General features: G+C 31.5%; 6 protein-coding genes across 7 annotated transcripts; 4 read left to right on the forward strand and 2 right to left on the reverse strand.

Annotated features, from left to right (window-relative positions):
• Window positions 1–29: 29 nt before the first annotated feature.
• On the forward strand, window positions 30–1,341 carry RpS11 (ribosomal protein S11). Its single transcript, XM_047059566.2, has 4 exons — window positions 30–287; window positions 348–479; window positions 553–758; window positions 978–1,341. The coding sequence occupies exons 1-4, from the start codon at window positions 258–260 to the stop codon at window positions 1,099–1,101; spliced, it is 492 nt and encodes a 163-aa protein (XP_046915522.1). The 5' UTR covers window positions 30–257; the 3' UTR covers window positions 1,102–1,341.
• A 1,250-nt stretch (window positions 1,342–2,591) lies between these two features.
• LOC124495656 (uncharacterized) lies at window positions 2,592–10,514 on the forward strand. Its single transcript, XM_075733317.1, has 4 exons — window positions 2,592–2,763; window positions 3,580–5,280; window positions 5,657–5,769; window positions 5,920–10,514. The coding sequence occupies exons 2-4, from the start codon at window positions 5,199–5,201 to the stop codon at window positions 9,076–9,078; spliced, it is 3,354 nt and encodes a 1,117-aa protein (XP_075589432.1). The 5' UTR covers window positions 2,592–2,763; window positions 3,580–5,198; the 3' UTR covers window positions 9,079–10,514.
• A 49-nt stretch (window positions 10,515–10,563) lies between these two features.
• LOC124496109 (progestin and adipoQ receptor family member 4) lies at window positions 10,564–11,666 on the reverse strand. The gene has a single exon (XM_047059579.2). The coding sequence runs from the start codon at window positions 11,551–11,553 to the stop codon at window positions 10,564–10,566; it is 990 nt and encodes a 329-aa protein (XP_046915535.1). The 5' UTR covers window positions 11,554–11,666.
• A 110-nt stretch (window positions 11,667–11,776) lies between these two features.
• LOC124496111 (lysine-specific demethylase 4C) lies at window positions 11,777–15,470 on the reverse strand. Its single transcript, XM_075733318.1, has 10 exons — window positions 15,367–15,470; window positions 14,756–15,290; window positions 14,450–14,691; window positions 14,208–14,386; window positions 13,789–14,139; window positions 13,623–13,662; window positions 13,199–13,568; window positions 12,905–13,125; window positions 12,404–12,805; window positions 11,777–12,309 (listed from the first exon to the last, which is right to left on the reverse strand). Exons 1-10 carry the CDS (start codon window positions 15,460–15,462, stop codon window positions 12,085–12,087), a joined length of 2,661 nt encoding a protein of 886 aa, XP_075589433.1. The 5' UTR covers window positions 15,463–15,470; the 3' UTR covers window positions 11,777–12,084.
• Window positions 15,471–16,180: 710 nt separating this feature from the next.
• On the forward strand, window positions 16,181–17,840 carry LOC124496108 (uncharacterized). Its single transcript, XM_047059578.2, is given in 5 exon segments — window positions 16,181–16,613; window positions 16,673–17,159; window positions 17,162–17,203; window positions 17,206–17,361; window positions 17,419–17,840. Coding segments are annotated over 5 exon segments (1,266 nt in total). The 5' UTR covers window positions 16,181–16,295; the 3' UTR covers window positions 17,682–17,840.
• Window positions 17,841–18,226: 386 nt separating this feature from the next.
• LOC124496106 (dual specificity protein phosphatase CDC14AB) lies at window positions 18,227–21,208 on the forward strand. Of its 2 annotated transcripts, none has more exons than XM_075733319.1 (7): window positions 18,227–18,673; window positions 18,747–18,822; window positions 18,899–18,979; window positions 19,174–19,339; window positions 19,451–19,819; window positions 19,894–20,032; window positions 20,124–21,208. In XM_075733319.1, the coding sequence occupies exons 1-7, from the start codon at window positions 18,414–18,416 to the stop codon at window positions 20,950–20,952; spliced, it is 1,920 nt and encodes a 639-aa protein (XP_075589434.1). In that variant the 5' UTR covers window positions 18,227–18,413; the 3' UTR covers window positions 20,953–21,208. The 2 variants fall into 2 exon arrangements, with proteins under 2 accessions (XP_075589434.1, XP_046915531.2); XM_047059575.2 differs by having other exon boundaries at window positions 19,174–19,335; window positions 19,447–19,819.
• The last annotated feature ends 30 nt before the right edge of the window (window positions 21,209–21,238 follow it).

The following is a 21,238-nucleotide window of genomic DNA, read 5'->3' on the forward strand; positions in this document are numbered from 1 at the left end:
TAACCCGAATAATCATTATGGCGCCATCTATTGAATTTTAAATCATTGGAAACGTTGTTTATGAATTGCAATTAACATGCTCACACTCGTTCTCGAGCACTCTGTTTTTTTTTCACACAAAAAACAAGCAAGCCAAAAAACTTCCTTTTTCCCGTCAACGTGTGTTCTGTTCATCATTTTCGCTTCAACGTTGAATTGTTTTTTTTTTTGGTTTTTTTTCGAAATTTTTTTAAAAATTCTTAAAAACTTTAACCAACATGAAAACCCAACAATTGGTTGGTGAACAGGTAATGTTTGTGGATAAAAATTTATGTAGAATCCATAAAATAATTGTTGAAAATTTATAGAATGAAAAAGCTTTTCAAAAGCAACCGACTGTTTTTCTGAACAAAAAACCACCAACTGGTGGTCGTAGTCGTTATCGCAAAGTTCAACGTTATGTCCGTAAAGTTGGTCTTGGTTTCCGTACGCCCAAAGATGTAAGTAAATTTTATTTTTTTTCAATTTGAAATTTATCTAACCTTTTTTCATTTTTTCTATCCAAAATAATAGGCCATCGAAGGAAATTACATTGACAAGAAATGTCCATTTACTGGTGATGTTTCTATCCGTGGCCGTATTCTTCGTGGTGTGGTCATCAAAATGAAGATGCAACGTACGATTGTCATCCGTCGTGATTTTCTTCATTATATTCGGAAATATAATCGTTTCGAAAAACGTCATCGTAACATGTCTGTTCATCTTTCACCATGTTTTAGGTTTGTTATGTTTTTTTTCATATTGGAAATAATTCAAGTTTAAATTGAAATACAAAAAAAAATCGAATGATGATAATACACGACGGTCTACTGAACAAAAATACATGAGGAATCGTGTTATTTATTTACTGATCTCTTACTACTATAAAATATTTAAACAAAACATTGAATTTAATTCATTCACTAATTTTATTTTTTTTTTCTACAATCATTTTACAGAGATGTTGCATTGGGTGATGTTGTTACCGTTGGTGAATGTAGGCCATTAAGTAAAACGGTTCGTTTCAATGTGCTAAAAGTGACTAAATCGGCTAGCTCGAAGAAACAATTTAATAAATTTTAATACCAACAATTCATACACACAAACAAACACACATGAAAAACATTTTTGACTATTGAAAAATGTAATAAAAAAAAAATTTCATTTTTTTGCAACCAAAAAAAAAATTGTTGTTTATTAATTTCATTCCCAGATAATAGAGGGCGCGCCACGCTGACAGAAATGAAAATGACAAGAATTTTCAGACAAGTCTTTTTTTTATTTTAGTTTTATAAAAGTGAACCATTTTCCATTTAGAACCAAACTTTTTTTTAAAGTTTAACTATTCGACATTTGAATCGTTATTTGAATGTGTCATATTGAATTATTGTCAACTTTGGTTATTATCATCATCATCATCATCAAAACACCGTACAAAATCACAAATGGATCATGTCGACATTAACAGTATTTTTTTCAACAATTATTTTTGCATGTCACAGATATACAATATAAAATACAATAAAATATGATGATAATTGGAAAGTAGAATTAAAATAAAATAAAATTTAAATGTCAAATCGAATAATAAACAAACTGTCAAACTAATCAGGAAATGTACCATATTGATTGTGTTGAATAATAATAATAAAAAAAAAAAAATTCCATGGAAAAAAAATCAACGGAAATGGTAGCCCAGGACCGACCGGTAGGTTGACATATTCAATAACTAAATAAATAAAAAAACGATCGCGACGGGACAGAAAAAAATTTTTCTGAATAAAAATTTACGATATTTCTTTGATGTGTGTGTGTGAGTGTATAGTACACTTTGACATTTATAGAGAATACGAGAATCACAATTTTCGTTCCATAATGATGGAACGTGCGTATACACACACACGAACAAACAAACAAACATAAAACGCCTACGTAATTCGCAAAGTTCCATCAATGAAAAATTCTGATCACACACATACATACAAAAGCCTTTAGTGTTTTTGTTTTTCTGATGACGTAATTCATCGAACATAGTATTCACGTCAACTCCCTTATTTCTTTATTTTATTTTGATGAAGGGGGTGGTGGGAAGGGTGTCCAAATTTTGTCTACAACTATCCAGATTCGTATTAGCATCAACATATTTGATTGATTAAAACCACCTTTTCGACGTCATCAAAAACATAAGTGGTTCAGTGATTCATTGCTGTGTGTGTGTGTATTTGTGTGTGCTATACAACACATCCGAAGAATTCTGGATCAAAATGATAAAAATAACGGATAATAATAAGGCGGTGGCATTCGATTAATACGACGAGCCAGAAAATAAAAATTTTTTTTTTCGAATAAATAAAATTCATTGAAACAACTACAATATAAAAGGATCCATGACGAGAAAAAAAACGAGACGTGGAAGAACTATTCGTTCCGTGTTTGTGTTCGTTTGTGTTTGTTTGTTTGTGTGTATGTGTGTGCCTTCGAATTGTAGTAGCATACACGAAAATAAAATCATATCTTCATCATTAGATAGCAGTATTGAATAATGTTAACGATGTTATGATGATATGGAGGTGAAGTAGCAAAATGAAATATTGCATCCAAATATGCAAACATCTGACATCCACACATTAACTTGACAATCAACAATCGAAGGATCTAGCTGGCTCATTCAATTGATATTACGGGATTGAAAGAGAGAGAGAAAAAAAAAGATAGAGCGCGCGCGTTATACCAATTTTTTTCACTGTAAGTAACGACGGATACCAATTTTTTTTTCTTTCTTTCTTTTAGTAAGGGTGCCACGTCAACAACAACAACAACAACTGTATATCATCATCATCATCATCATCATCACCATCATATTGCCATTGCCAACATCATCATCATCATCATCATTCAACCATTCATAATAATAATAATAAAAACCAGCAACCAGTATCCCGAATCCGCTCCAACACATACAACAACAAAAATGAAACATTGAGAGTGTGTTTATTGTATGTGTGTGTGTGTGTGTATCCGGAGTATGTGTGATGGTGGTATAGCTAGTTCCATGGATTTTCTATTTTTCGTTATATGAATGTTGTATATGATAATGTAGCCATGTCAGTGTTGTTGGTTGATTTGGTTTGTTATGTGTATGATGATGATATGATTTGAGGCCGCTTGATACAACCATATACATAACACACGCAACATCAAATCCTAGCTTGTTTTTATTGTTGTTGATTTTTTAGCAATTCAATGTTTTTCATTGCTTTTATGAAAAAAAATATTGGATATTTGGATGGCCATCATCATCATCACCACCATCAACATACTCAATAATTTGGTTCAATTTAGTTTGTGTTGGTCATTCATTATTCCATGATCGTTTTTAATGTTTTTTTTTTTGTTGATGTTATGTTATTATTATCATCATAATATTTTGTTTGATTTCATGAAATTTCAATTCTAATTTGTTTTTTTCGATGTTGATTTCAATCTACCAATGAATTGTGTGTATAATTCAATCATCAAATTAATTAATGACAATCATTTGTTGATCAATCATATGTTTAGTATTGGTTTTCATCAACAATTTTTTTTCCATAAAAAAAAATCCAATCATCATCGACATTTGAAAACAAAATTCCATGAATTTTTTAGGCTGCCAAACACCTATAACTACTCCTACACGCTACCATCATTATCATCACCATTTTAATGAATTCGTGATACATTATCAAGTGTTTAGGTGGAAATTTTGTTTTTTGTTTTTTGACAAACATATTCCACATATGAAAAATCGAATCAACACGCCGTAATAAATGTTTTAATATTTTTACCATTTTGACGATAGCAAAAACGACGACGACGATGAAAAAATTTCAAATATCTCAACAAACAAAAAAAAAATTCGACAAAGAACAACAACGACTTGAGATGAGAGAGCAAAAGGCCTGAAACTGAAGAAAAACTCGGCCAATCAAGATCGCCATCAAATAACAAGAGAGACAGGTAGATAGATAGATAGAAAGAAAGAGAGAGACATCATAAAAATATTTTGGCTCATTCCAAACGTTTAAAGAAATGTAAAAAAAAAATTGTTGCCCCATCATTCACAAAAGACTTGATTTTTCAATCTGGACAACATTCTTTATTCAATCATTCATTTTTTTCCTGTGCATGACAATTGCCCATTGACCATTCAACAACAACAACAACATCGATGGTCACCAGTGGTTTTTTGTATGTCGTGTTATGTGTGCAACAGCTGTTTAACCTGTAAAATTTAAAGTTCTCTATTTCTATGTTCTTTCTGTAAAATATGTTGACACCTTGTGTATTATACGTTTATGGTGCTTGATGATCTACCTATATATTCAATTATATTATATAAAAATAAAAAATATATCTGGGATATGATCTGAAATTCAAACAAGAAAAGTAAAGATTCCCGCTTGTTTTTTTCTATATTGTTCATTTTTTTTGGCCTTAATTGTTGAATGAATCGTCTTGTCCCATACACAAAAAAACACACACACACACACAGCGAGAACTTGTTTTCTTGTTTGTTTCAAATTTTTTTTATTATTTGTGTTGCATTTCGTTTTTTTTTCGTTGTTATTTTCAATAATAATAATAATCTCAACATCATCATCTTTGCTTGTGTTTGATTCTTATGTGTGTTGTTTTACTTTTCAAATAAAAAAAAATGAATGTCTATACACTCAACAATAACAACAACAACAACAACAACGACTTGGCAACAATGGGAAAATAATTTTTCTTCAAAGTTCTTTATGATGATGACGATTATTATAATCCTATAGATTGATCGGCATCAAACACACACACACACACATACATACACAGCAAATCACATGATGATGTATTATAATCATTGTGGATTATAATCATCTAAATCACGTCCATATCCTTCTGTTTCATCGTCCAAAAAGATAAAGAGAGAGAGAGAGAGATTATGTTTAATGTTGTGTTTTTCAGAAAATTCCCGAACAATGATCCAAGATTTTTTTTTTGGTCTTTAAAAACGACTATTTAATCATTCCGTTGATGACACATTAATTTACATTGAAAACAATTACAGCTTAATCAATTTGTTACCAAACAGTACAAAGAAAAAAACTTTGATCAAATAGCCGCTATTATATATTTAATATATTGACAATTTTACAATGATGTTGAATTCGGCTACAGCCACAGCCAATCATCCATTTCCTGGTCCACCACATTTTGTTGATTTACACGTCAATCCAGGTAAGTGTATTATGACATTGTTTTTTTCCTCGTTGTGAACATTGAACAAAAACCGATAATAAAAATTTTCTGCCATGTTCGACCTCGATCTATCCATAATAGAAAAAAAATTTCAAGCAGAATATTAAAATCAAAAAACTTAAGCGAATTGACAAGTTGTGTCAGTGTTCGTTTCTCTTAGCCCATTGATTTGTATCTTTATTTTCTGAGCGATTTATATCTGTTCTATCAAATTGTTCCAAACAAAAAAAAAGAAAAACTTTTAGTTGTCACGGCCTGATAACATATAAAATTGGATTTTTTTTTATTACAAAGTTTTAATTTAAAATTTCAATTTAATTACATTTGTTTCATTTTTCACTTATTCAATCGACAGGTGAATCCGTATCCATACAGTTCATCGATGGCAACGAAACAGTGTTACGTGGACCAACAACAATCAAAATGATTTCTCAACATGCCTTTCCACCAATGCCAATGCCTGTTCAGGTTTGTTTAATGCGATTATACATCATCATCAATGATTATTATTATTATTTTTAATTTATTCATTTAAAACGATCAACTCTTCTTGATGTTTTCTATTCATTCATTTATTATATATTGCTATTTAATATTTAAATTTATTTATGATTCAAGGTTCCGCCTGGTCATATGATACAGCAAATCGTAGATGAACATGGAACATTGAAGCATATCATATTGTCTGCATTGACAACAGCCGTTTCAGCAACAGGAACGGCAAATAATGGTGGTGGCGGTTCCAATGGTGGTACGTCGGCTGGAACAGCCACACCATCATCAGCATCGAATACTGCATCTGCTACTTCGGCATTCATATCAAATCCAGTAGCAGCCGCATCTCATCATCAACAGCAAACACCACCACAGCCACATCCATTTTGTTGTTGTTGTACACAAACATGTGTGACATCACCATCACAGGCCGGTTTACCGCAACCAGCTGCCGCCATTGTTGTGGGTCCAAATCAAATAATTCCACAAGGGCCACCACCACCGGTAGCCGTTTTTCCTGCTGTACCACCACCACCTTTAAGCCATTCACCTGCCACATCTATGGCTGGTAGTGTTGGACCATATGGCCCACCGCCAACAGTAGCAGCCGTCATGAATTCAAGATCATCCACGATAAGTGGTCGATCTGGTGGTGGACAACGATCATCGACAAATAATACTACATCTACAACCGGACATCGGAATTTTTCATCGCCAAATAAACATAGATCCACATCATCGTCAACATCGGCATCAACAACGACGACAAATTATAACCACAATAATAATAATCAATCAACGCAATCGGCTAATGTGAATTATTTTATGACGAACAATAATAATAATATTGGAACAGCGAATCATCATCATAATAAAGATGGTAATTATAATCGACGAACACCACCATCATCAAATACGGCAGCAACGATAGCACCAACATCATCATCATCATCCGCTTCATCATCATCATCATCGAACTCCCGTTATTCAAAATCATCATCATCAGCATCGACTGTTGTTGTTGCTGCTGCTGCTACTGCTGCTGCCTCAGCATCAACAACGGCAACAACAGCTACCGGACCTGATAACATCATAATGATGTCCAAATATAATAATAATAATAATAATCGTTACCAAAGTGGAAGTGCAATGTATCAATATGATCGGTCATCGACGATTTATGATCATCATTATCATCATCCTGTGACGGCCAACAACAATAACAATAATGAAATTGTTATCCACAATGGAAAATATATGACCAACAATAATAACAAATACAATTCCAATGATTATTCCTCTTCCAATAACAACCATATTTCATCATCAACCTTGGATCAAACGATTGATAATAATAATTATTATCATAATCATCATAATAATCAACAACAACAGCATCATAATTTAAATAAGTATTATCATCATCACAATCATTCGCAACATTATCAACAGAATGATCATTATCATCATCCGACGCATCATTTTGTTTCAAGAAAAAAATTACCCCTAAATTCTACAACAAATTCCATTCATTCACCAAGACGATTACTATCTGAAGTGAATAAAGATAGTGGCCACACTAGCAAAAATAATAATACCGGTGGAATTAAAGTTTTACCAAATATTTCCTATCTTGAAATAGGTCATAATGGTGGTATTGAACATTTCGAACAAAAAAGTGATCAACAACAACAACAATTGCAATCAATGGATGAAAAGGTCTCAGCAAGATCATCAAGTACAAACGATTGTGATTCGATCCGGAAACAAAGTAAAAAATTTAGCCTAGATAGTCGATCCAAAGTGACACTTTTATCATCATCAGGATCAAACAAAACTGCCAATCTGACATCGATGAATCAATCAATATCGTCAGCAAAAAATAGTGATGAACGTTGCTCGTTGAACAACAACACTGCTAAAAATATCTGTGACCAAAATGTCCAAGTTCCAATTATTAAACAGCAAAGTAATCGAAAAACATTGGCCGCTGTCGATGAGAATGCCAACGATTTGATATCGAAAGAACAAACGAAATGCCAACAGGAAAGCAAATTGGCCAATAGTAATAATAATCAACAGCCAATCATCGTATTGGATGATGATGATAATGATAATGATCATAATCATAGTGATATTTTGTTACATGATCCTTCGGATAATGGTAAACTATCATCACCATCATCTGAAAGTGCAAAAACATCTAAAATGATGGCAGTGGTCGATGATTCAAAAGATAAACAGCAGTCATCATCTAATGATGAAGAATGTATTGAATCAAAATCCTCGAATCATCATCATCAAACAAGTGATAATAAATCGATTATAGCAAACGGTCGTATCAACAATATGGCAACAAAATTATTATCAGAAAATCATCATAGTCATAATATAGTCGATTCAGCATCCGATACACATGGTGAATCGGATAAGACTGAATCCGAGTCGGATGAATCAACATCGATGACTAATCAACGTTGTGATTGGGAACAGCAGCAACAACAATCAAATATAAATCAAACAGCTAAAAGCGATAATGTTTCCACACCATCTCGTTCACCTAAACATTTGTTGCCGAAAAAAGAAGCGCTAACATTAACATGTTCGAATGTAACATCTACATCGGTTCGATTAAAATGGCATTTCAGCAATCCGAATGAACAGCAATATCAACAAGGTGGTACTGAACAGCAAACTAAACGCAATTATATAGTCGATATGTTATTGACAAATAATCATAATCAATCATCAACAAATGATGATGCTACAAATACAATGTCCCCTACCACCACTAGCACAAAAATGGTACATCAAGGTCCAAATACAAGCTATAAAGTTACCCATCTACAATCACAACAGGAGTATACATTCCGTGTAAGAACATCAACTGAAACCTGTTGGTTAGTATCAAATTGTTTAACCATTGTAACACCGGAATCGACACCATCATTTAATAATCGCCATCGGAATCGAAATAATAGTAAACAATTACATCATCACCATAATCATTCATCAACAATGACATGCGCATCACCATCATCACAGCAGCAACAACAACAACTTGTTTATCATCAAAATCAGTTGATCAATACGCATCATGATCAAAAACATCATACAAATAAATCACAATTGATTGCATCGGCATCCGATTTGTTACTGAATCCAACCAATGTCATATTATCAGCCGATCAAGGATATGCCATTATATTAGTTGTTGTATTTACAATCATTTCATTGATTGTTGCCGTATTGATCAATCATTTATTGGCCAATCATTGGTAAAATTCATTCGGTTCATTTTTTTTTTATTCATTGACTGACGTAATTGCCACTCAATCAACTAATTCACAACTTATTCAAAATATAAATACACACACACAAACACACAATACAAAGTATGGTGACTGAAAATTTTGTTAATTTGACTTGAATTTTTGCAACGTAATGTTCAATACAATCATTCAATCTATATAGCATATCTATACCTGAAACAAAATATCTGTCAATTTGGAAAAAAATCATCAAGCTACAAATTTTTTTTATATTAATCTGATTCGATTTGTTGTTGTTGTTGTAGTTGTAATTCGCACTGAATATGACGGATAACACACAATCCAAATCAATTATTCAATCGATTCAAATCTTCAATTTGATTTTTTTTTCATCTGATTTGCACACATTTGTGTTATAGAAACAATTGTTAATTGAATTCAACGCACACAATCAACAATGTGGCTGAAACACAACAAATATGATGTCTCAATGTTGATCCGAGGTAGATTTTAAAATATATCAATTCAAGTCAACCACCATGATCATATATTTTTTTCTCTTTTTTCAATATTTAAAAAAAAAATTTTAATGACCATTATAATTTCTGGTGATTATCCAATGAAGAATCCTGTGAATAATCTGTGAATTTGTTTTTCTCTTTTTTCTCATGATAAAAAAAAACTTGCATACACACACACACAAACACACACACTATATATGACTGTTGATTAATTGATTGATTGAACTCTTTTTTTTTGCTTTAATTTCAATTTTTTGGTTTTATTTGTTTCAAAGATTTTTCTCTTTCTCTTTTTGTAACTGATGACTGATCATTGCATGTGTGCATATTTTTTTTTCTTTTTGATGATGTGATCAATTTTCAATCTGGCTTTTTTTTTCTTTCCATGTGGATCAAATCAAGATCAATCAAACACAAACACAAACACACACACAAACAATGAATGAATGAATTGAATTATTTTTTATTTTCAAATTAGATGAGACAACAACAACAACAAAAAATTTTTCTATCTTTTTTATTGATGAATTTTGTAATTTTTTCTAAACAAATCAATTTCTTATTTAATGACAAAAAAAAAATGTTAATCCATAATCGATGAGAGTAATGAATTTGAATTCATTTTTTTTCATCTTCTTTTTTTTTGTTATTATGATTACAAATGATTATATGTTGAATACATTGTTTTTTCTCCCTATTCCTATTTTTTTTCTGCTCTGCTCCAAATGAAATGAATGGTGGTCAACATTAAACATTACACCAAGAGTACTAATGAATTGAATCATTGATTTTTTTTTTGTTTTGTTTTGAAACTACAACAACAACAAAATAATAATATTCGAGTACAATGTAAAAACAAAAACAAAAAATGAAAATTATTTATACAATTTTTTTTTGGATATAAATAAAAAATTATCATTGATAATTTGTGTGTGTGTGTCTGTGGTGTGAATGTGTGGTAATAATTTTTTTTTCTAGATGAAAAATTCGATATCATCAATAAATGACCAATGCATATGAATACCACCCAATACGACCAAACAATGCATTATATTATGGCTATTTAGGAAGTAATCAAATTTTCCTGGAAAAAATCTTTCCGGTATCCGTGTTACAGCAATGATTGCACCAATTATTGGCCATATTTCTTGTCCAATTACATGTTGATTTTTTGATATGATCGTTATTATTGATGATATTTGATTGTTTGTGTTGTTATCGTTAACAAAATGACTTGGATGGTTGTGATAATGATGAGGGTGCTTAACATTGTATTGATGTGTTTGTATACGAACTATAAAACATATTACCCGTATTGTAACAAGTAATGCAAAACTAGCTGGTCGTTGCCATGCTTTTGATGCTGTTAGACCTTTGTATAGAGCAAATATGCTGATCATCAAATATATAATGACCGATTGATAGCGTATCGATTCATCAAACATTATAAATGAAGCCTGAATAGTAGTCAATGCACCGAATGTTTGCGTGATCCAAATGCCTAACATGTCTACTTTAAGTAGATGACGATAAATTTTCGATCCACAATGATGATTCATAAATATGTGATAACACAATGAACCGATCCATGATGATAGACAGCTGATTAGATGAAAATATGTTAGATATGAACGGAATAGATGCGGGCCAAACATGGTATGATAATTGAATACAATATATACGATTGGTATTACATGTGTCATAATATTGACCGTTTCATTATGAATTAGGCACACAGATTGAACACATTCTATTGTCGATAGATTTGGTGAACGATAGCCAGTCAATATCCATTGATTAAAACGAAGATATTCAGGCATTTGATTTAATCCATAACGATAATGACCACGTTTGATAGTCTGTTTGTCCGATTTTTGTCGTTGACGATTATATCGATCATGGTGATTGGAAAAAAACAAATCTGACCACCATTTATAGGGCCTTATCAATTGAAGGCACAGCATTTTTTCATCACCAAATTTGACTTTTGCTAATCACTCATCGTATATGATGATAAGTTATAATGCCTCGAATGGATCAACCGACCTCCAAACAAACAAACAAACAAACCAACACAAGAATCAATACGCATGGCAATTATCAGAATGAATCCATAGAATGTTTCATTAGTGAATCCATTTTCATTGTTAAACCGAATGGAATTGACCGTCATTTGGGGATTTACTCTTTTTTTTCATAAAAAAAATTTATTCAGCAATTAAGAAATGAATATATTGACATAATGATGATGATCTTTATAGGAAAAGGCAAAATTTTTTTTTGTTTTTTTTAAATTATAAATTGCAAAAAAATATACGAATGCACAAACACACATAAAATAAATATTCCTAAAATGAATGGTATAAGATTATGATGATATTCACTGAAAAAATGAATTCGAAAAAAAGGTCGATAGACAAATTTGGTGTGTGTGTGTAGTTAATTATCTTAGCTAGTAGAATTGACAAGTTTCTTTTCAAATTCGGCAATTTTGGTTAATCAAGATTGTCAGTGATTCTAACCTGAACACGTTTCGGTATATCATCATTAAGCCTAAAAAAATCTTCCCGTTTAAATGATGTTTGTAGACCATTATTGAATTCGATTCGATACATTTTCGTTACATGACAACCGGCATATTTGCCATGTAATTGTTCCTTGTTCCAGATCACTTCGACAGGATCGCCAATCATTGGACGATCTTTTGCACAATCACGATTCTATGATTCAATATGTTGCCAGGAAATTGATGACATTTAAAGAGAAATTAGAAAAAAAATGAAATTTTAAATTTTACAAGTTCACCCAACTTACCAAAATGTCAGCAGAATGAATATTGTTAACAAATGTATTGTCTACGAATTGAACATGATGCATCATCTCATCAAAACATTCGACAATTCGAGCATATGAATAACAATTCGGTGAATATCGAGCAATGACCATCATATTTAATTCAATGTTTTCTTCACGGCGATCATTATGTTGATGTTGGAGATGATTGGATGGATTTCGATAAAATTTATTCATCTGACATTTTTTACACATCAATCGAAAAGATGTGAGATTATCGTTTAGCTCAAATAGGACGCCTTCACGATGAGCACAAGTAATGTGAAAATATTCCATACATTGTGCATTCGTACATTGAACACATAAACCCATGATATAATTGGAAATATTACCATTAGATTTTTGGGAACAAAAACAACATGTCTATAGTAATTATGAATATCACATTCAATTAGATGGGATGAAAAATTGACAAAAACAAAATAAACATACGGTTCGATCACTCTCGAGAAACGGTTGTACGGCACTTATATCGATTGGATTCCAAACAATTTGGTTATCAAATTTAACATTTGTTATTACCAATGAACATGTTAAATGTGCCCATTGTTTACATGTAGTCTTTTTCAATGGACCACCACGTAATGGGCAAAGGCAACAGGCAGCATCATAATCGGCCAACATGCAACGATCACATTGCCATTCACGTGGATTATCTGGCATTTGTTCGATGCCATAACAAGCTAAAACAAAAGAACAAAATTAGACATATTAGATAGATACAAAAGAGTTGTGAAAATTTCAAATTCAACTTACAAAAATGAACACATAATTTGCATGACGAACAAGTCACTAAACTTGATTGTTGATCATGAGCGCCATTATTAATCACATTTGTTTGTTCATTAACATCTAATGAGTAGGATGATGGTGATTGCTGTTTAACTTTGGAATTGAACAATAATTTTGGTATCAAAATACGACTATGAAGTGGAGGCCGAAGATTCAGACTGATACGTGATAAATCATGATGTGGATATTCAAACAATCGTAATAATGTACATATTGAACAGAATGGATCGATTAATGATGCAAAATAATTTAATTTGATTTCATCTGTAAATGCTTGTGGATTATCAGTGTATTGAATGGTACGTCTTGATAGCTGATCCAATGATGTTATAGCCTAATATTCAACAATTAACGAAATTTTAATGACAACAGAAAAAATAATACGAACCTCATTCGAATGAAAGTAGTCCATTTCGTAAGTAATCAAGGTTGTTATTGGCTTTTTCATTTTCATTTTTACTCAATGTTGAAATTGTCATTGGCCCTATTGAATACGAAATCAAATTGATGAAAACAATAATAAACATTTAATAATAAAATTATCTAACTGACCATTTTTCTTCTTATCATTATCATTATTCGGTTCAATTATGATTATATCATCATCTTCATCACCATTTTTAAGATCACAACCATTCATCTTTACCGTATTGCTAGGATTGAGGCTGTTGCTATTATTATTATCATTATTCGTTGAGCATTTTGATTTTTTTCTTCGTGATTTGAAATTTTTCTCACCACCACCGTTACGATTATTTAAATTATAATAACAATAATCAGGTGAATCATCATTGTCCTCACATTCAAAGTCTTCGGGACAATAATCCTCTGCAAGTAATTGATTCAGAGTATTTTTATTTTGTTGTATTAATTGTCGTTTGTAAGATGGTTGCCGTTTCGGTTTTCTATAATTTTTTTTCGATTATAATGAAGTTAATGTATAATAATATTCACAATGACAAATAAAACTTACATTTTGTTGCTATATTCACTTTCAAGATAATATGGCGATGGTGCAGCACAGATATTTGTTGGATCTTTTGGATCAGGTCCAATATCTTTACCTTCAATCCAATTATCATACCGATCTGATTGAAAAACTTTGACAAAAACGTCCATATTGATTTTCACCGTATCTGCACGGCAATGACACTGATTTGAAGAAAGTAATAAATATTAAATTTTTCAACAAAAAAAAAAATCAATCACACTAACAATTGTGGCACGTTTGCCATATTCAATCCATCGTGGTAGTGCAAAATTGGTTGATTCTGCACAGTTTAATCCATGATTATATCCCGCATGATATGAGTAAGGAAATGTAATCATGAATTCGCCCTTTTCCTGTGTAATTTTATTATATGGAACCGAATATTTTCGCAAAATTTGTGGCGAAATGATTGTCATTTTGTGACGTAAAAATGCTGGGCATTCTTGATATTGTGAACTAAATAGTTCTGTTGTGAAAATAGATTAATGGTATTAGGTTATGGTGGAAATTTTAACAAAAATCGAACATACCATTGGCAAGTTTTTCCAATTTTTTTCCATATTCAGGTGGTACACAATACCAGGATTTCGGTGCCCCAAAATGTAGATAGTTAATACTGTATAGGTCCATATCTTCTGTATGCCAGGCAAATGATGATTTCCACATGCCAAAGTATAGATAGGCCGTATTTACACCCATAATTTTGATACCATAACTATCATTGATAAGATCCAAAATTGTATTCAAATTATTGATATTAAATTCTTTGCAATCACTATCTGTTAAGGAACCTGGAACATCAGCACCATAGATTGCAGAATTATAGGTAATATTTTTCCAATATTTACGCTCGAGATCATCATAATCGAAAAAATCCGGCGTTCGATAATCGGCCGAATTGGCTAGTTTTTGAAAATCACGAAAACTGATTGAACGATTTGAAATGTTGAACTGTTGATAATAGCCTTGACAACCGCTGACCACTTGTTTAATTGGACATTTTATTTGAACATTGATATTATCATAGCCAGCTTTACGTGGAATCCATTCGGGTGGTGGAATAATCTACACACAGAAGAAAATTTCATTTAAATCATCAAATAAAATTTTGATGCATGCAAATTTTTTTTTCATAAATAACCTTTGCAAGACCACCGTGATGGGCACCTTTTGATTCCATGTATTCGAGATATTTGGAAAAATCTTTCATCTCTTCCAAAGTTGGTCGAAAGACCATTATCTTTGGGATGTTATTGGGAGAAGTCGTAGTTGGAGATTCTGCAGCTTTCATCATTTTCTTATTTCTTCAATCGAAATTGTATACGCTGACGATGATAAATAGAATATATGAAGACTAAGATTATTTATAAATTATAAATTAATTAGAAAATGAATAGAATTAAAGTTCATCATTTTGATTCGTTTCATTAGAGCGTCATCTTTGCAGTCTGGAAGATCGATTTTCAATGATAAATCAGGTCAAGATCTTTTGATCATTAAATTAATAAGAAACCAAAAAAAAAACAATTTGTACTATCTTAATGTCATGTTTTTAGGGCCAAAAGCGTGCGATTTAACCTGTGTGTGTGCGTGTGTAATGTTTTGGCTCTGTAAAATTTTTCATTTTTTTTTTCGTTTATGATGCAAGAATTGACTTGTACACAGATGATGTAATCGAAAAAATCACGTAGACCCTGTAATTCTTATTGGGTCAAAAAGGTTCACCTTTCAAGGTCGATCATTTCTTCTTCAATCCATTGGGATAATTATATTGAATGTTCAGATTCAATTAGATGGCCGATTTCATTCGATCATTTTTAAAGAATTGAATTTTTTTTTTATTAACATTTAATTAAATCTATGACAAAATTGAAGAAAATGTAAATACGTGCCAACAGATGGCAATCCATTCATCATTGAATGGAATTATCATTGGCCGACAGCTGTTTTGGCATTTGCGTGTTCTCGTATTGGGCGTTTGTGAGTGAATTGATTGTTTGTTTTTCTCTTATAAAATTTGATAATCATCCCGATGTGAATTTAATCATTTCGAAAGTAGAATATTCAATCATGTTGATGATAAACAATCACATTCCATTGTTTACACTCATCACGGCAATATTTTGCCTTACATTTATTCATTGTAATAATAATGAACCAAAAGTTCCGCTCATATTATGGTCAATGAATAGTGTTGATGATGGTGGTCAATTGTCCTCACCACCACAATCATTAATCGATGAGGTTTATCCCGAAGATTTGTTACAAATGTATCCGGATAGTGGACGTGCTCGTAAAGTGGCATTCATTCAGAAAGATATTAATGTAGAACAATTCTCGCAAAGTAGTCTACCATATTTGTCTAGATTATTCGAAGAAAACGATGCGGTATGTCTATTTTTACCACCATTTGGATTTATAATAACCGATTTTATTTTACATTATAGATGTTTTTTCCTTATTCAACATATGAATCGCAATTTTATAATTCCAAATTCGACACATTAGTACCATTACCCGAAGATACATTGGAACAAAACGAACCAATTATTCGTTCATATGTTGAACAATTCAATCAAACCGAGCCAACAATATTCATGTTGACCGGTGAAAAAAATACCGTTTTTGATGAATTAAATCAGCCAAAAATACGTGTTCGCCGTGCAACTGATGTTGCTGCTAAAGTATTGAAATTTCCCAATAAAAATGAACCATGTGCATATATGTATGTATCCAAAATTGACATTGTCAGCTATGGTGAAAAAGATCAGAAACCCGAAAAGTATGAATTCACCAAGTTTGAAGTTTCGAATGGTAGCTGCTCAGATAAATCAAAAACCGAAACTCGAGCCGAATCCATTGAATTCACAATGGCCAATGAAACGCCTAAAAATTTTAAAGTCACAATAAAGTTCAATCGCGCTCGAACGTATGTATAAAAATTCAAGTTTTCAAATTAATAATTTCACACAAATTTGATGTAGAATGTGGTGGGGAATCAAATCGATCGAAGTTACTGAAAATGATGGTGATTCAAATGAATGGTCAAATCGTAATTTTACGGCCAACAACGAAGATGGGTTCTCTTATAGTTGTTCGAAAAAGACATATCGATTAGCAAAGAACAATACTTTTGGTAAGTGGCACTCGTTCTAATAAATTTCATTATATCAATCTTTTTTTTCTCTTTCAGTTCCTGGTGGTGAATATGCCGAAATTGTATTCAATCGATTTCAAATACAGCCATTTGTAAGGACTAAAAGTCTGAATTTGTTTGAAGAAAGTTATGATTGTGCCGTATGGTTTACATTACCTGTCATATCTAGTCTACTTGTTTGTCTATTATTGATCCTGATACTTTATTGTGGACTAAGAGCCGTTATGTCGATTAGCACACCGGATCGTTTCGAAAATCCAAAATCAAAGGGCCTGATTCTGGGTGCTGTTGATGAATGATTATAATGATTTCAATCAATGATTCTATATTTAAATACAAAACAAAATTTTCTTTTCCTTATATTGTAAATATTATTCTGTCTTTGTGTGATTTAGTCCAGGACATTATTTATATCTCTTATCTTTATTCAGAATAAAATAGCCAAGAAAAAACTGTTATCATTTTGATGTGAATATTCTTTTGAATCTGTGTGCGTTTGTTGAATAAAAATGTTTGAACTAAAAATAGATGTATTCTTTTTCATTCTGACAAACACAAGTCTAATGGCTGTTCAACATTTAAAGTGAATTTGAATTGCAATAGAATCGATTTGCTATATCATACACACAGAGCGGTCGTTAGATATAGATATATATCCTGTTTAATGTAGATCGAATCATGAGTTGATCAATGGATGATTTGAAATTCCTATATGGTTTGTATTCTCATTTGACTTCAATTCATAAATCAAAAGCGAAAAAAAGGACAAATTCTGTACAGGCGTCGTCATTGTTATTGATATTCTGCTGATTCGATTCATCAGTAGGAGCGTTAGTTGGTTCCATTGTAAACAAATTAAGGACAGTAGCTGCAATATGGAGTCCATATATTCATGCGAGATATAGCGGTTTTAAGGAGTAAATAACATTATTGACATATTCTTAGGCGTGTCTATGTTTTGGTTTTTTTTTTGATTGTTTGTTGCCAAAAATATCATTCCAAGATAATTAATTAATGACTAGATAATAATCATGTCCATATCAGCATCGTCATCATCATCATCCGCAGCACGTCAAATGTCTCGTCATTCGATGACATTTCGATCACCATCGAAGAATTTTCCAACAACCCTTTTGGAAATGGTGAAAGAACGGTCATTACATTTTACCGAATTTCTTACCAATCGTTTATATTTTGCCACCGTATCCGAAGTGAATTTGAATTTATTCCTAAAAAAATCCGATTCGATCGTATGTTTTCTACATTTTGATAAAGAGCTTCTCTATACACCGTAAGTTTGTATAATTGGATCTCATTCCGATAATTTTTTTTCTAATAAATACATTCATATCATATACAAATAGATTCAATCATGATTTTGGTCCATTGAATTTGGCAATGTTATATAGATATTGTAAAAAAATAAACTCTCATTTACAGGTAAGAGATCTTTTCTGCCAACGAAAAATGTTTTTGTTTTTCTCATCACGTTTTTTTTTAAATCGGATTTCATCAGCGAAACAAAACGATCATTCATTTGACAACCACCAACCGATTCAAACGAGTCAATGCAGCTTATTTGATTGGATCATATTGTGTAAGTGATTGTGTATATGATTTCAAAATTTATTCAAATTTTTTTTCGGATTTTTATGTCACCTACTCATAAATTTCACTTTTGTTTTCTTCATTCATTTTGTTTGCTGTTTATGTCCGAAAAAAAATCCCCATTTAATGATTAATTTGAATGAAAATTCGAATTTCAATTCTATTCTCTTTTTTTTCGTCCAGATCATTTATCATCACCTACTACCGGATGATGTAATGGCACGTCTTAAACAATTGAGTATCAGTTATGTTGCATATAAAACATTTGCCGCATTTGTTGATGCCGGTTTCGATACTAGTGAATATTATCTATATCTGGAAGATTGTTTTAATGCTATTTATAAGGTCAGTTCCTAGTGTAGTAATATTATGTAGATTGTATTCAAATTTCTACGTTATTGTTTTTGTTAATTTATTCATGTTTTTTTTCTTACAAATCATTCAATTAATCAATAGGCAGCGATAACTGAAATACTAAACATGGAGAAATTCAATCTAAATGAATATCTATTCTATGAAAAAGTGGAAAATGGTGATCTGAATTGGATTGTACCCGGAAAATTTATTGCATTCTGTGATCCACAAACATATTCTGATCATTCAACAAATCATTATGTAAAATTGTATATAAATTTTTTTCGTAAAAATAATATAACAACCATAATACGATTAAATAAAAGTCGTTATGATCCGAAAGTGTTCACCGATAAAGGCTTCCAACATTATAATCTTATATTTATTGATGGTGGTGTACCCGGTGATCATATTGTTGATGAATTTCTTCACATTGCCGAAACAAATCCCGGCGCGATGGCTGTACATTGCAAAGGTTTGTTTATTTGTTTGATTTTTTTTAATCATGTTGACACATTGACATTACCGGACATTATCTAACATTATTAGCTGGTCTTGGCCGTACCGGAACAATGATCGCCTGTTATCTGATGAAACATTGGCATTTTACAGCTCTAGAAGCTATTGCTTGGATTCGAATTTGTCGTCCAGGTTCAATAGTTGGTTATCAACAAAAATGGCTCAAACTGTAAGTTAATTTTTTTGCCTTTATCGCAAATATTTACATAAATCATCGTTGACATATGCCTTTTTTTCATTGTTTTTCCTTGTTTTGACAGTAAACAGAACTTTCTATGGAATCATCATATACAACAAACATTAATTCAACATCAACATCTGCATTTGGATTTGAATAATATCAAACAACAGCGAACAATACAAACAGGAAGACCGCAACGAACCGGTCAATCAGCAAGTACAAGACAAGAAACATTTATTATGAACAATGATGATGATGATGATGATATGATGATCAATAGCAATAAAAATAATGATGATTCCAACAATAATGATAATCCAACAATCATTACAATAGTCAAATGCCAATTATTAAATGTTCAACCGGATCTTAATAATTCAGTGACAACATCAACGGCCATCAATAATTCCATAGATGAAAATAACTTTAATCACAATACAAATACAAATACAAATAAGATATCTGGCCAAAATGGTTCCTGTTTTTCTATATCATCTGAAATGGAAAACAATAACAATATTATTATGGCGGATAATGATAATGAAAATAGTACAACAACATTAACACAAGGAGATTATTTGAATCAAATTAAATTGATGAACAATAGAAAACGACAGCTACGTATGAAAATCAATCATTGGTTTCATAATAATAACAATAACAATAATAATAATAGTCATAAATCATCGATACAATCAACACATACATCATGTTCAAGCCGTAACAATAATGGTGGTATACGTAAAACTAATAATCAAACAATGATGATGATGATGATGATGACGCCATCATCATCGGATATTCGTTCAACGAAAAATGGAAAAATGGCCAATAATCCGGAACGAAAATCATTACAACTGGCCAATGATATCGATACCAATAACAATTACAATAATGGTCACAGTTGAAAATGTTTCAACTTGATTCTGATTCACAACACAAAACTACCTTCATATTCATAATAATTTTCCAAAAAAAAGTAACAATTATTTTTGTCCACATTTTTTTCTGTTTGTTAACCTTAATCCATTCTTAAATGTTAATCTCTCATTGTTTTGTTTCCGTTTTTTTTTCATCACATTATCTGAAATTTTATGTCTTCTGTGGTGAACATAATTAAAGAAATAAACTAGATCTTAATAAATTTGAAACAAAACATAAAAACCTCGCCTACGAACTTGAAAATTCAGATTT

Source organism: Dermatophagoides farinae, chromosome 8 (genome assembly GCF_024713945.1).
Source record: "Dermatophagoides farinae isolate YC_2012a chromosome 8, ASM2471394v1, whole genome shotgun sequence".
Classification (NCBI taxonomy): domain Eukaryota; kingdom Metazoa; phylum Arthropoda; class Arachnida; order Sarcoptiformes; family Pyroglyphidae; genus Dermatophagoides; species Dermatophagoides farinae.

Excerpts from the sequence above, each read along its gene's own strand:
- LOC124496106 (XM_075733319.1), top strand. The coding sequence starts at position 18,414 with ATGTCCATATCAGCATCGTCATCATCATCATCCGCAGCACGTCAAATG. Across the intron at positions 19,820-19,893 it reads GATGGCTGTACATTGCAAAG|CTGGTCTTGGCCGTACCGGA; the intron begins GTTTGTTTATTT and ends TAACATTATTAG. Across the intron at positions 20,033-20,123 it reads CAACAAAAATGGCTCAAACT|TAAACAGAACTTTCTATGGA; the intron begins GTAAGTTAATTT and ends TTGTTTTGACAG.
- LOC124496111 (XM_075733318.1), bottom strand. The coding sequence starts at position 15,462 with ATGGTCTTTCGACCAACTTTGGAAGAGATGAAAGATTTTTCCAAATAT. Across the intron at positions 15,291-15,366 it reads ATCACGGTGGTCTTGCAAAG|ATTATTCCACCACCCGAATG; the intron begins GTTATTTATGAA and ends TTCTGTGTGTAG. Across the intron at positions 14,692-14,755 it reads ATTGGAAAAACTTGCCAATG|AACTATTTAGTTCACAATAT; the intron begins GTATGTTCGATT and ends TTTTCACAACAG.
- LOC124495656 (XM_075733317.1), top strand. The coding sequence starts at position 5,199 with ATGATGTTGAATTCGGCTACAGCCACAGCCAATCATCCATTTCCTGGT. Across the intron at positions 5,281-5,656 it reads TGATTTACACGTCAATCCAG|GTGAATCCGTATCCATACAG; the intron begins GTAAGTGTATTA and ends TTCAATCGACAG. Across the intron at positions 5,770-5,919 it reads CAATGCCAATGCCTGTTCAG|GTTCCGCCTGGTCATATGAT; the intron begins GTTTGTTTAATG and ends TTATGATTCAAG.
- RpS11 (XM_047059566.2), top strand. The coding sequence starts at position 258 with ATGAAAACCCAACAATTGGTTGGTGAACAG. Across the intron at positions 288-347 it reads AACAATTGGTTGGTGAACAG|AATGAAAAAGCTTTTCAAAA; the intron begins GTAATGTTTGTG and ends GAAAATTTATAG. Across the intron at positions 759-977 it reads CATCTTTCACCATGTTTTAG|AGATGTTGCATTGGGTGATG; the intron begins GTTTGTTATGTT and ends ATCATTTTACAG.
- LOC124496109 (XM_047059579.2), bottom strand. The coding sequence starts at position 11,553 with ATGCTGTGCCTTCAATTGATAAGGCCCTATAAATGGTGGTCAGATTTG.